Source organism: Trachurus japonicus, chromosome 21, assembly GCF_045865225.1.
Source record: "Trachurus japonicus isolate A0001 chromosome 21, Traja_1.0".
Classification (NCBI taxonomy): domain Eukaryota; kingdom Metazoa; phylum Chordata; class Actinopteri; order Carangiformes; family Carangidae; genus Trachurus; species Trachurus japonicus.
Window position 1 is genome coordinate 2,002,524 of NC_140927.1, and position 14,620 is coordinate 2,017,143.

At 42.2% G+C, this 14,620-nt stretch overlaps 1 protein-coding gene across 1 annotated transcript in view; it reads left to right on the plus strand.

Moving 5' to 3' along the window:
- Positions 1-3,093: 3,093 nt before the first annotated feature.
- The window catches only part of gpr39 (G protein-coupled receptor 39), a 40,805-nt gene continuing 29,278 nt past the window's right edge, over positions 3,094-14,620 (plus strand). Inside the window, exon 1 of the mRNA XM_085765378.1 lies at positions 3,094-4,166. Coding sequence (XP_085621504.1) covers positions 3,368-4,166 — 799 coding nt within the window. The 5' untranslated portion in view covers positions 3,094-3,367. The remainder of the gene's footprint in view (positions 4,167-14,620) is intronic.

The following is a 14,620-nucleotide window of genomic DNA, read 5'->3' on the forward strand; positions in this document are numbered from 1 at the left end:
AATTAATGGGTTGTGCACACAGTGGCAGATGGAAACTGGTTTCATGGGTGTTTACTGTTGCCCTTGCTGTTTGTCACCCTGTATCATGACTGCAGGTGTGACGGCTTACATTTCTCATGTTTGGCTGCATACAAAGTTATTTTATCAGTGGTGCTTGTGGAATCATGGTTATGATTATTTTATTTTCTTTCTCAGGTTCTGTGTCTTGATTTTTTTTTTTTAATTATCTGAGCAATTTCTTTGTCTTTTAAGTGTCATTAATGAAAATGTTATAAAAATCTAAAAGAAGGCCTAGTGAAAGGCTGTGGTTCCTTTTATCAGCCGAAGCTCTTAAATAATCCTGTTGTAAGACTGTTTTCATACTTACACTGCACTATTAAAACATATTGTTTTAAAGTTATTGTTTTTATGACTTCTTTCTACGGGAGATGTGATAAGACAACAGCTTTTCTCCCTCACCCCCTGGCCAAACACATACAGTATGTTGTAGTTTCATGGTTGGTGCCACCATCAGGCCAAACCACTCTGGTCAGAGATGTCTGTGAAAGTGAAGGTGAAATGTGTGGATGATTGGGCTGTGGTCGTCCTTCATGTTTCCTACATTCTATCCTTATCCGAATAGCACTTTAAGGGAACTTCTTCTCAGATTTTCATTTGCACAAAAAGATGAACTAACCCGATTTTGGTTGTTAAACTCACCTTGACCTCACATTGTGAATGCACAATATTAGCAATGCCTGTTGGGAATTATGTTACATCTGGCATAAACACTCATTCACCCCGGCTGTGTCTAAAATCACTCACCTTATAGTCCAGTACATGTGGAGTTTGCCATTTTGCAGTGCTGTCTGAATGTAGAGTGAGAACTATTATAGCTTCCTTATGTAGTGGAGTCTTCCTGTTAATGATAGCCCACTCACTAACATTGTTTGGCAGCTAACAGTATGAATGCATAACATTGATACATTTGCATGTTGCCTCAGAGCCATGATAATATTCACTGGGGTTTAATTAACCTGTGCTACACATGTTAATATAATGAGTTAACATTACTGATTAATGATTGTGTTACCAACAAGCTGGTATTGTAATATGTTAAATTAACTCAAGAAGCCTACCAATCACAATCAAAATACATTGTGTGACAAAAACAACAAAAAATCCAGCAGCCTGTGTCAGTACCTTTTTGTGTTTTGTTTTGTTTTGTTTTAGCCTTTTCCAGATGTGGGCCAAATACATCATATCCAACATGGTCTGAATTCCATTGAAGTCCAATTTGTATCTGTATGAAGGCATGCATTTTTCAGTTTCTTTAAATCTACATATCAAAGCACAAAAGATGGCATTGCCCTATCCATTGACCCTAAAGGCAGACACATGTACGTCTGTAGAGAACATAACAGCAAGCTACTAACAAGTTTTCTATGTACCTACCTTACACTAAGTTCACTTTCAAGGCCACTGTTTCATTTTTGCCTTTGAAAACATCAGCCTTTTATTTAGAGATTTTCTTGGTTCATAGTCTATGAAAATATTCAGAGTCGGAGTCAAGATAGCATACAGTACATTTCTTTCATTGTAAACAGTTGTATGATGGTTTTGAATGAGATAAATCAAGGCCAAATACTTTTTGTCTTCACAGTGCCTCTGTATGCCTGCAGCCAGAGCATGCCCTGCATCATGGTGCATCAGGGATGTTGGACATAGAGACCACTGGCTCTAATCTGCTGTTACACTGAGCAGTAAACATTTTCTGTCACAGCACAGAGTATATTTTCCCCTGGGCATGTCAAGCAGATCCAGAGTGTGTTCCTTTTAATCTCTTGACAGTCGAGTGGAGACTGAAGTGAATAAGTATTTTCCTTGATATGCTTTTCATTTCATTCACTTTTTTATAACTGTACAACACAATGACTATCTCTACGCAGGCTGATGTGTCCTTAAAGCCCCTGTGCATGACTGGGGTTTGCAATGTAAATAGTGAGACCTTCATGAGGTGCTCGGCAAACACGCGCAGCACTAGCTCATGATGTGTTTATCTCAAAGTCACACAGACAGTTTCACGCAGCCTCTTACACATGAGCACCTCATTACTGAAATATAACAAATGAATTGTCTCATGCAATGTGATTAAACACAGACGTCTGAACACAATAGCAGATAATTCAAATGAGCTGTGGGCGCTGAATGAAGATGCTTTAGGACCATAATGAACAATCAACCTTGATTTTTACTTCCCTCACTCCTGACAGTAAACATCTGGCTGACGATGTGATGCCACGCAGCTCGAGAGGGTTTAATTGACATTATCTGACAATATTCAATCACAGTGAAAAGGCACTGGAGGCTTTTAGCTAATCAGGTTCAACCTGTATTTATCATTTCAGCTTTGTTACAGCAGAGGAAGCTTTGTCACTGAACTATGTGGATCTTTTTCTCTCTTTTTTGATGTACTCTGCTCTGGTCTATGTTTAAAGTAAGCAGTATAAACAAGTAATATTATTCATCGGTATTTCAAAAGCATCATTTTATCTACTACGTAAATGTGGTAGATAAACGTTGTCCGGTGGTTTGAACCTTGCGGAAAATAATGTTCGCCTCGCCCACGAAGCCATGCCTGGATTATTTCAGTTTTGACCTTTTCAACTTTTCAACTTCCCCGTCTGTTTTTTTTTAAAGCGAACTTTCTCATGCCTCCACTGTGTTGTTTTCATTTCCTAGGTTCATATTCTCTGCTATGTTTAAGGTGAGTGTCACTTTTCATGATCTCTTATGTGTAAAATCTCCCCCATTTTTCATCTTATAAGAACTCCAAGCTTGTAAATGTCTTTCAGTTTGATTTATATTTGTCAAAATTAGGAAAATGTTTCCTTTTCTTCTTATCCTTTTTACAAGTTGCAGCACTTTTTAACCACCTTTTAATCTTGACTATAACTGAAAGTAAAACAACGTGTTTCTGTGTAAGTGAGTCCTGCTGATAAGGAGTGAAACCAGGCCTCAGCACTCGTGCTGCCTGTAGTGGTGTTTAATGTTTAACTGGCCTGCCCTCTCAGGAGGGAGGAGGAAATTTGTGGGAGTTGAATGTTGACTAATACTTTGCACAGACTGAGGTGACGCCACAGACTCCTGAGTAAGACCTGTGCACACTCTGGGGAGTCCCAGACCGTCATCGGGGGGCGAGAGGAGATGGACCGGGCTCGTGGCCTCGTGCTGGATTTTAGCATAATTTCAATGTGAGCTGTTATATGTCCGCTCACCTCTGGATCTTGGCTCAGTCGGCTGTAATCACGGCGGCTGCACCCACAGCAACTGATAAGCTGAAGGGCGAAATCAATACCTGGACAATCTGAGCTCACCACTCGTAACCATGAGTGAGGACACGGAGACGGAGATAGAGACAGAGACAGAGGAGAAGGACTGGAGGGAACTTGAACCCAACTACCCCGTCAAAATCTTCCTGACGCTGTTTTACAGTCTCATCCTGGTGACCGGCATCGTGGGTAATTCAGTCACTATCAGGGTGACGCAGGTGCTGAAGCGGAATGGCTACCTGCAGAAGAACGTGACCGACCACATGGTGAGCCTGGCCTGCTCCGACCTGCTGGTGCTTCTCATCGGCATGCCGGTGGAGCTCTACAGCGCCATCTGGTTCCCCTTCTCGTCCGGGTCAGGAAACGCCTCCTGTAAGATCTACAACTTCTTGTTCGAGGCGTGCAGCTACGCCACCATCCTCAACGTGGCTACGCTCAGCTTCGAGCGCTACGTCGCCATCTGCCACCCGTTTCGCTTCAAAGCCCTGGGCGGGAAACGCACCTCTGCCCTCATCGCCTTCGCCTGGGTGGCGTCGGTGCTCGTGGCCCTGCCGTTGCTGGTCGCCACGGGAACGCAGGGCCACATCCCCGTCCGTGCGGATAGGCCCGCCCAGAACCTGACCTTCTGCACCAACCTGAAGGAGCGCTGGGTGATGTACCGGGTCAGCATCTTCGTGGCTTTCATCGTCTACATGATCGTGCTGATCTGCGTGGCCGTCATGTGCCGAGCCATGATCCTGGTCCTGAGGAGACCGATGGGTTCCCACGACGGAACCGTGAGCGGAACTCAAAGGGATCCCAAGCACGAGAGCCCAAAGGTGAAGATGGCCAGGAAGCAGACCATCCTCTTTCTTGGTAGGTTGCTGCTTTAATGTCCTTGAAATAACGACTTGTTCAAGACAGATTTCAGAGCTCTGATGGTGTGTGTTTGTATTGTGTGTATGGTATTTCTGAACCATTGTGCATGGTGTGCATTTGTGTGTGTATTTGCGATGTTGTTTTGTACCATGAGCTCGTTCGTCCATTTCTAGCAGTGAAACACGACCTTGGCTCTGCCACAAGTAGAAGGGATAAAGACAGATCTAGTGTTATGTTTCCAATCTTTTGACACACACACACACACAGTTTCTGTTAAGGAAGTGTTCTTAAACAGGTAAACAGTTGTACAGTGTATTTTACTTTGTTTGCATCAACCCTCAAGGCTTCTTTGTACATAGAAACATCAATGTCAAGTACCTCCATACCCATGATTTAACTCAGGTTTATATTCAGAATGAAACTACTTGAATTCAAATACAAAGAAAAAACTAAAAAAAAAACTAAAAAAGAAAGAAAGAAAACAAGCCATTGAATCCTCACAAGGACAAAAAAAAGAGAGAGAAACCTCACAGAGGAGGCTGTTAGGTGCACAGGTGCCAAAACTACCATCAGATAAAAAGTCTAATAACAAACCCTGCTGAATAAATAGTATGTGAGCACTGGAGTGGACATCCTGAGCACATGAGCAGCGTCTCGGTCCGCCGGACATCAGGTATCATTTGACATGAGAAGGGAGAGACACAGATGTTACCAGAGGCTGATAATCCCCACTGGAGACAGACTGGGATGGAAAGCGATAGAAGACACAGAAATACATGCGGCAGAACTCCCCAAGCCCCTCAGTCATACAGTCAGCCAGGCACAGACACTGATTGCATGAATAAACAGCATATTGACAGAAAACAGGACGCACGGGAACTTCAGATCAGGAACTGGAGGAGGAAGCTGGATCATATAAATTCACTTTTACCCCTTGCGTGATGCAATTTTCTTTTTACTGATGGAGTAAGAAAGACTGATCAATATTTTATCCTACAGAACTGCTTCAGCCCAGCTCGTCTGGTGTGAGCAGCTCTCCTGGGCTCATTCCATTGCATGTAGTAGATTTTACTTTATTGTTTATTTTCATTGTCTGGCAGCTCCTCCTGAGCTCCGGCAGGTGCAGCCTCTCTGACATTATCCTGGCAGAGACCTTGATAAACTTGTGAATTAATTTTCCCCTCCATGAAGTAGAGCCATCCAGGCCCAGAGCCAGGGAGCTGCGTGCTCACTAAACCACTTTATGTAGCTTCCTCTGCCACCTGCAATAAATACATAAAACCAATTTAACAAGTCAATTAATGTAGCTTTAATTTAACACCTTTTTTTATATCCATGGATTACTGTACATTTAAGTGAAACATACCAGAAAAGCTAAAGTAGTCTGCTGTTTATTGTACTAAAAGTGTTCTTTTACATTTACAGGCACAATTACACTCACAGAAATGTTCCCTTAGCAGATGACAGTGATTTACAGTTAAACATGAAACATTATCACAGTGTGATTATCAGATGTTTTCACCAAAGCAACAGTTTTAGTTGCTTACATCACTGTTTGTTCAACTCCTCTGCATTACACACACACACAGACACACACTGTCTGAATCACAGCATCGGAATTCATTGTGTATTTACAGCTCAATGCTGTAAGGTTAATCAAACACATAGACTACCTGTTTGTAGTTTCAGTGGGATGTATTAAACATGAAGGACGAAACCTGACGTAGGAGTGAGGGAGTATCTTCTTTTAAAGGAAAATATCAAAACCTTGACGCACAGTGAAATCGCACTAGGTTTTTCTTTTTCTTTTTTTAATCTGACAACTGTGGAAAGTCAAATTTTCACACCTGAATTATAGCCTATCAACAAGGTGAACAGTTTCAGCTGCAGCTCATGAAAACACTTTACATTTTCAAAATCCCCAGCACCCATTTGTCAGTATGTCAGAAAACACACAAACACAATACACACGTTGATACGGTGACTTCACTCCATACATCATGACGATCAAGATGCTTCATCAGTGACACACACGAGTTGTTGGTTAATGGATTTCCTGACTTCCTTCCTGTTACACAGCAGCCTGGTGGGTTACTCAATGAGTCCATGGGAAGATTAACAAAATCAAAAGCAAAACTTTATTTGTAAAGCACATTTCACTACAGGTGGAAGCACAATGTGCTTCACAGAGCAAAATACCCTAGGTATAGAGGCCATGATAGTGGTGGATAATAAATTATTGTCCACCACTATCATCTTAATGTGCACTTTATATAATTATTATTAATAATTATATAAAGTGCGCATTAAGGTAAACACAGTTAGAACAATAAAACAAGTGTGATTAGAGATCAATAAAATATTATAGACAGAGTAAGTAAATAAAAGGTATAGCTAAAAAGGAATGTTTTGGGATTTATTTTAGTTGATAATATTGGTGCATACTTACTGTAACATGATTGCAAAGGCTGTTCCATAATCTTGGGGAATAGTATCTTAAGGCAGCCTCACCAATTAAACTTCCTGTTAACATCAAACGTAATTCATAATGGGAACTGTAGTTTCAGATAAGTGGTTAGAGAAATAATAATAATTATAATGAAATCCTTCAGTATTAACTTTTTTTAGTGTTGCACCATCAGTGTATCTTTCACATGAGCATGGTTCTTAGAAGCCTGGGTCACTGACACTCTGCTGTCCATGCATCCGATGTCAAACTATGAAAACTATACTGACTGAAAGTGATCTACAAGAAGAATGATGGGACACTGACAGTTGAATACACAAATCTCTCATCTTCTGGAAGGTTTAACTGTAAAATATGTTTGTTTTTTTCTTCATTTATTCATGACAAAATCTAAAAATAGTTTGCATGGTCAACACTGTCACTGTAACTGCACTGAGCCCTCTGGACAGTTGTGTATTAGCCACAATGATAGACACAGAGACCAGACTAGAAGCATCTGAGGATGATAAACTTCCCCCTCACTGTGTTTCTTTATGACTGTGATAGATCAACTAATCTAACTTCACACAAAAGGAGCCCTCTCATCAGTAAAGATCATTCATCATTTATCATTATTTGTCATCTGCTCTAGCTTTCCATTGTTTCCTTGTGGCAGTCATTTGTGCATCCTCATTAGTTAAATGATGGATTCAGTATTGAACAGTGTGTGAATCAGTGTCTCTGTGCCGCGTCCTCCGTCGTGACAACAATCCCTAGAGGCTGAAGTGTCTTTCATTGTTCAGTCTCACCGCCGCTATCATCTACATTGTTCTCTTGTTCTCTATGAAGCCACTTTAACCCTGAACAGTTGTCTAATGTCTCTATAAATGATACTATTTGAGTTATTTTGACCGTTCCTTAAAAATACAAAACATGAAATATGTATCTTTTAATTTTTTGGAAGTGCCACATTGACTGGTGCATTTATATACTTTGCAACTTCAGCTTCTCCAAGTTAGTGGATCATTTGCAGCAGAAGAACAGCAGCTCCCTCCTGTGAACATATCTGTTGAATACAGGGGGAGTTTGCATTCACTCTGCAAAGACGTTTTGCTGATGCACAACAAATGTTTACAGTAATTATGTCTAATATGCTGTGTGTCAGTCTGAGGATTCAATAATCACAGTTCTGAGAGAAAACAGACCATTTATTCCCCAAACAGAAAACTGACTGTGCTGTAATGAAGCCCAGGCTTGATGAAGATGTTTTTCTGCAGGTAGTTTGATTGGATGGATTCCTCTCAGTAACAGAAGGTAAACAACACGTTTAACAACACAACTGGAAAGTAAAAGATTAAGGGAGAAAAACATACTGTGGATGATTATGTACTATCTCATGGTGTTTTGATATCTTTTGCTTTGTATTGTGGAGTCCAGTTGGATAAAGTGAACTTTGTTTTGACAGAGGTTCGATGGAAGGTGCTAATGTGTAAGCTAACACGAGTCAGATAGTTAAATGAGACATATTATGTCCCCTTTCCACAAATTAAAATAGTTCCCAGGTGTCTTAAAGACATGTCTGTGACATGCTTTGGTCAAAATACCTCAAGGATCAAACATCACAGCTCTTTTCATCCTCTCTAAACAGCCCTGTTCAGAACAGCTGGTTTCAGTGCCTGTCCCTTTAAATGCAAATGAACCACTGCTTGCCCCGCCCCTTCTACCGGTACCAGGTAGGGGTGGGATTATGCAAATTCAAATCCTTGTTACATCACTGGAAGACAACTGAACATTACAGATTTTTTTTGTCAATTCTCACATTTTGGGGGCCAGAAGGAAAGACAAACACCCAGATATACTGTATGTCAAAGAGCCTTTAAAAAGTGATATTTCCATAACATGTCCCCTTTAAATGTGAAGAAGCATCAGCAGAGAGAAACAGACTGACCTGTGGGCCGGTGCATATTCTCATTTGCCCAGGTCATAGTATTTCAAAGGAGGTTAAATCGAAAGCAACTGGACTTAGTTATTTGTCTAAACGTCTTCCTAGACAAATAACTAAGTCCAGTTGCTTTCGATTTAACCTCCTTTGAAAGACTGATCTGTGCTTTGGCAGCTCCAGGTGAACCTGTGGAAGCCATCATGAATGAACCTTCCCTTTGTACAAACTAAAGCTCAGATTGCTCTGTAACTGAATGTAAGTGAGTGAGCAACTGTTGCATCAACTGAAAAGAAAAGGTGATGAAAAGTCTCGCCAACTGGCCAAAAAATGAACATTTTGCAGGTTTAATAAGTCTCAGCCATCGCCATTTAGACTCAGTAGCATTTGCACAACCGTTGTTATGTCTTTTATAATAGGCCATAGAAAAGAAACAGCTGGAAATCGCCAGTAATAATTGGGGAAAACAAAGTTCTAAGTAAAAGCCTGAACACTGTTATTTTCTATCGCCTTCATATTCCTTCTAGTCGTTGTTTGTGTGCATCAGCTGAATCTTTGCACGTACTTTCTGAAAGTAAATTAGAATTGATACAGTATATTGAGAAATACTGTAGGGATGCTGCAGCATCAGGGAAAATGAAATGAAAATGAAAAAAGAATGTTATTTTTCTCAGCTCAGAGATCAGTGTAATTGACTCGATCCATCCACTCCTGATTATTGGGAAGAAATAACTGTTGCCATGTTATATTATGCACAGCGTTAATGAGTATTGTAGCTGTTGGAACGAATTGTGCTTTAAATCAGTTTTTAGCTGTGGTTATTGGGAGGTTCCACCCTTTGGGGTTTTGTTGTTGCTGAGCAGATAATCCTTTATCGGGCTTACAGCATATCCTAGTGTTGTTCCAAACTGCACAGAGAAAGACCGATGATTTGGGGAGAGGAGGAAACGGAGATTTGAGGACAGCCCTTGACGGCCCTGACTGATTTTTAATCAACAGACACGTAATGACATTCCTCTGTGTCTGATGGTGTTTTATGAAAACTGTTGCCTCCTGCTTTATTTCGGTAGGAATTGTGTGGGATGTTCACTCCATCCCCGCCCCTCTCCCTCAAGGTTTTTGCTCTACTTATAACCAACAGACTAGAATATTGAAGTTTGTATAAATATTGATATGTGTATAAATATTGATGAGAGCAGACGCGGAGTGGTTTGTGTGTTTCTTACATCAGAGATATGGCGGTGTAATATTTAAACCTAATACATTCAAATGTGAAGTGCAGGTAATTGAGGTGATTTCCAAATAATCTAACAGAACTAAGTACGTAATTATGATTCCCCGAGAATGAAAGCCAGCGTATTCTAATCAGCTTTCTGTGTCTCCATTACTGCGTCTATCAGAACTACTTCAAAATTCAGAACGGCTCAGTCCCAGTAAACAACAGCCTCACAATGGAATATTACACTTACTGAATATTACTGGGGAGGTCATGACACAGTCTGCTGGCATCCGCCGCGTTCACTCACATCTTTATTGACTGCTGACTCACTCTAGCGCAAAAATTACCTGAGTTTGAATTTGAATATGAATTGAATTGTTAGTGTCAGAGACAGAGAGGAGCTGCTGCAGATAGCGCCGAGTTCCACTCTGATGCACGCCGTTGTAAAGCACCCATGTCAGTTATCTCTCAAGTGGCCACGTTCCTGCTGCTGCTGCTCCACTTTACCTTCAGATAACTTTTAATCCTGGTTGGGCGCTGTCACTGTGGAGAGTAATTAAAAGCAGAGAACATCCGTGTTAAGTTGACCACACGTCACGTCCAGCTCAGGAGGTTAATTGCTTTAGATTGCTTCTTTTTTTTTTTCCAGCCGCTGGCATTTGCGAAATGAATTTTAATCCTTTTTTGCCGCCTTCAGCCTTTGGCCTGTGACCTTTGACCTTTGTAGGCCATTTGTAAAGGGGACATGCATTGAAGCTGAAGAGTGGCAAAAAATAATAATAATAAAAGAGGAGTCGCTTGGACACTTTAGAAAAAACAGAGCAGGACGTGCTGACCAGCAAACAATTACACAAGTTACAGTAGGAAAAGGTGGTGTATGTCAGTGGTGTGCACAGATTTTTTGAAGGGCAGAGGCGAAAAAGAAAAAAAAGGGCATATATAGCACGTCCTTGCCACTGAAGAGGGCACTTTAACACTCATTTTGGCTCCTAGAGGGCACTTTAGCACGCGTTTTGGCTCCTAGAGGGCACATTAGCATGCATTTTGGCTCCTAGAGGGCACATTAGCATGCATTTTGGCTTCTAGAGGGCACTTTAGTGCGCGTTTTGGCTCCTAGAGGGCACATTAGCGCGCATTTTGGCTCCTAGAGGGCACATTAGCACGCGTTTTGGCTCCTAGAGGGCACTTTAGCACGCATTTCGGCTGCTAGAGGGCACTTCAGCGCGCGTTTTGGCTCCTAGAGGGCACATTAGCATGTGTTTTGGCTCTTAGAGGGCACTTTAGTGCGCGTTTTGGCTCCTAGAGGGCACTTTAGCGCGCGTTTTGGCTCTTAGAGGGCACATTAGCACGCGTTTTGACTCCTAGAGGGCACATTAGCACGCGTTTTGGCTCCTAGAGGGCACATTAGCACGCGTTTTGGCTCCTAGAGGGCACTTTAGCGCGCGTTTTGGCTCCTAGAGGGCACTTAAGCACACGTTTTGGTAGCATGGGATCATGGGATTTGTTGTCTTCACCAGCAGTGTTTTCAGCTTCTACCTGTTTGGATTCCTTCAGTGTCGTTCAGGTTTTTATTATTATTATTATTATTTACCATGCACAGATGTCTGTAGGATGGAGACAGGACATCAGGGAGGAGCTGCTAGCCTTTGTTTCTCTGATAACTTATGATCCAGACATCCAGGAGACTTTTACCAGCAGGCAAACTATCAGCAGTGTCCTCCCCTCCATAACAAACAGACTAGGAGGACTGAAAGAGATAAAAAACAACAGTTTCACTTTAAAAATCAGTGATTCACAGACACAGTGATTCATGGACGGAGGACAGGACGTCTCTGGTGGCCGGGAGCTGAGCTGTCGAACATTTTTTCCTCTGATAACTTAAGATCCAGACATCTGATGACGAAAGTCCTTCATCTGTTTAAAATTTAGTGCTGAAAATGACCAGGGTGGAAAACAGTGTCTGTGGCTTAAAACTAGATGAAAATCCATTTTCAGCCTCTGCTAGGGAACCACAATATGTACACACAACACATGCATGTGGAGGAATTAGACCATATCCTCTGTTTTGAGAATTGTTGGAAATATATTTTTTAATAGATATTTTAATGTAGAAAAGTTCCAATAGTTAACCTCAGAACAACAACACTTTAATCCTTATTTGAAGAAGAGTTGACTGCTGGTAAACAACATGTTTGTGCAGTCTTGCTCCAGCAAGTACATTTAATAATCTTCTGTGTTTGATCTGTGTGTCAGACACCTCCCACGCAGCTCTCACACTGATCCAAACACAAACCCATTTGCTAAAGTTAGTTGAGATATTAAACTGCTTTGTAGACTCCTGATGTCTGCACGGATTTCAGAACAGCTATATGTGTCGCCATATAAAGTATATTATAGACTACAGTTTGATTTCCTCCCCTAGAAAAAGCCGTCCTGTGATTGGTTGGTGTATAACAGTGTTTACTTGGGGTTAGCAGCACATAAAGACTCTGGTGGTTGGTTCGTATGAAGACAGGAGATAAGACAGGATCCCTCAGTGTCCCCTCGGGCAGTGGTGGAACAAAACCAGCAGGTGGTGGATCGAAACTTTCGGCTGAGTCTCCTTCAACATCCTGGGGTTTTTTGGTGGTGATGGGGAGGACGGGGGTAGGGGGTGTTTTCTGCTGTGCAATAGTAGGTCTGACATACAAAATGACGAGCGCAGTAATATTTGAAGCAGACGATCCAGGCACTGATCAGAAAGATGATTAATCAGACATGGTGTCATCAGAAATGTGAGATTAGAGATTTGATTTTGTGTAGTTGTCCCCCCCCCCTTTTTTTTATTAAGGAAAATGCAACTTGACATAGTTTCAGTGCAAACCATGAAATTAAAGTTTCAGCTTTTCAGGTTTCATTATGATAAAATCACACCACAGATATGAAAGTACAGTAAAGTACTACGTTAAATTGCATCGACTGGGGAAGGGGGCGTCGTGAGCAGGCGCCCCAGAGGCTATAGTCCTCCTTGTAGCCGGCCCCGGTTTGAATCCCCCGGTGGCCCTTTGCTGCATGTCATTCCCCCTATCTGTCTCCCCATTTCCTGTCTCCCTCTGACTATCCTACCAATTAAAGGCACAAAAGCCCCCCAAAAATGCTTCCTTGAACTTAAAGGCATAGTTCAACATTTTGGGAAATTGGCCCATTGCCATAATCCCTATAGTCATAGCAGTAGGTTCGTTACCTTAAATTGTCGGCGCAAGATATTTTTAGAACGGCGGAGCAGAGCCGCAAGCTGCTCAGAGCTACGCTACAGAGGCTAATAGGATTTCTTGGTTTCCCTCATCAAACTCATCAAATACACAATCCAACAACTCCAAAACACTCTGGTGGAAATAGTTTGCACTGACAAATAAAGGTAACGAACCTACTGCTATGACTGTAGGGATTATGGCAATGGGCCAATTTGCCAAAATGTTGAACTATCCCTTTCAGAGACAACAATAGCACAACAAAGTGTCAAATGGAGTGAAGAAGAAGGTGCAGTTACTGTACCTGGATGATGCTGAGAGCTTTTGGTTTTGCTTTGAGTCAACACTTCACCTTTGTTGTAAAGGAATAGGAAGAGAAGGAAGAAGAAGAAAAAGGCAGAACAAGAAGGAAACAACAAGGGAAAAAGAGGTTCCTTATTGAACTTTCACCAAAGCTTCATTAAGTTCTAGGTCTATATTAAACACCAGGCGTATCCATCCTCACCAAAGGTAAATGTCATGTTGAGAAGCAACAGCACCTCTAATTGTCTGGGCCTGTAACTGTGCCGTTCCAGAGCCTCTCCTCTTCTCCATTCGGTTGTGTGGAAGCTGAAGTGAGAATCATTAACGAGAGCTTTTTGGGTTCAAATTCAACAAGCTTTAAGACGCTCAGCAACCAATTATATCTTGTTCTTATCCAAAGATAACCTGCTGTGTTAATGCACCACATGAAGAACATGTGCAAGGGGGGAATTCCTGAATTACAACGCCTCTTTGTGTCGTTGGTCAAGTGCAAACACTGCTCCTTGTTAATCAGTCATGCAGGGACAAATGTTGTTTTTGCCTCATACCAGAGTCACTACACAGCAATCGGGTGAGAAATCACTGAGCAGCATTAGATGACAGGTGGTGGAGTGCAGGACATAAAAATGAAACCACCTCTTGAGACCAGATGTAATGGAACGGTGGAGGAGAAGCTGAGGATTCATAACTTCCTCGGTCTTGGATTGTCTCACCTGCTCAGCCACTTTCCACCAATCTGCCAGAGCAGGGCCGTAGCTCAAGCACTTCCACGACAGCCCAATTGCCACCCATGAACCTCTGCCTCCAATCGATTGGGGCTTATTTATTGTGTTTGACTACAGCTCCCGACTCCCTGTCGGCCTGTTTATGCCGCTTGGGTGGCCCCTTTCAAACCCTTTTACTATCAACTGTAAAATAAACCTCTGGGAGGATTTGTCAAGGCTCCTTGGGCAGGTCGATGACTGTGCCTCGCTGTTCCTCCTCTCAATCCCTCCCTTGTGTCCCCGGCATCTCCTGCGCACAAGAGTGACAGCTGCATAGTTTAGCAATAATCTGAAGAGCCCTGAACGGCCCCGCAGCCCCCCTCGCTGGCAAACATAGCTGAAGGCGAGTGTTCCTGCGAGTGACAGTCGGCACTCACCGGGCCGTCTGGGAGACAATGGGCTGAAGTCTGAGAGGGGGATTGTGTCATTTCTCACTAGGGAAATCACAGGTTCCACTGTGTGGGTGTGTTTACTTATCTGCTTTACACAGCCATACTTAACACAGACACACGCACTTATGTGCTGCTCTTGGCACAAACTGCTGGGGTTG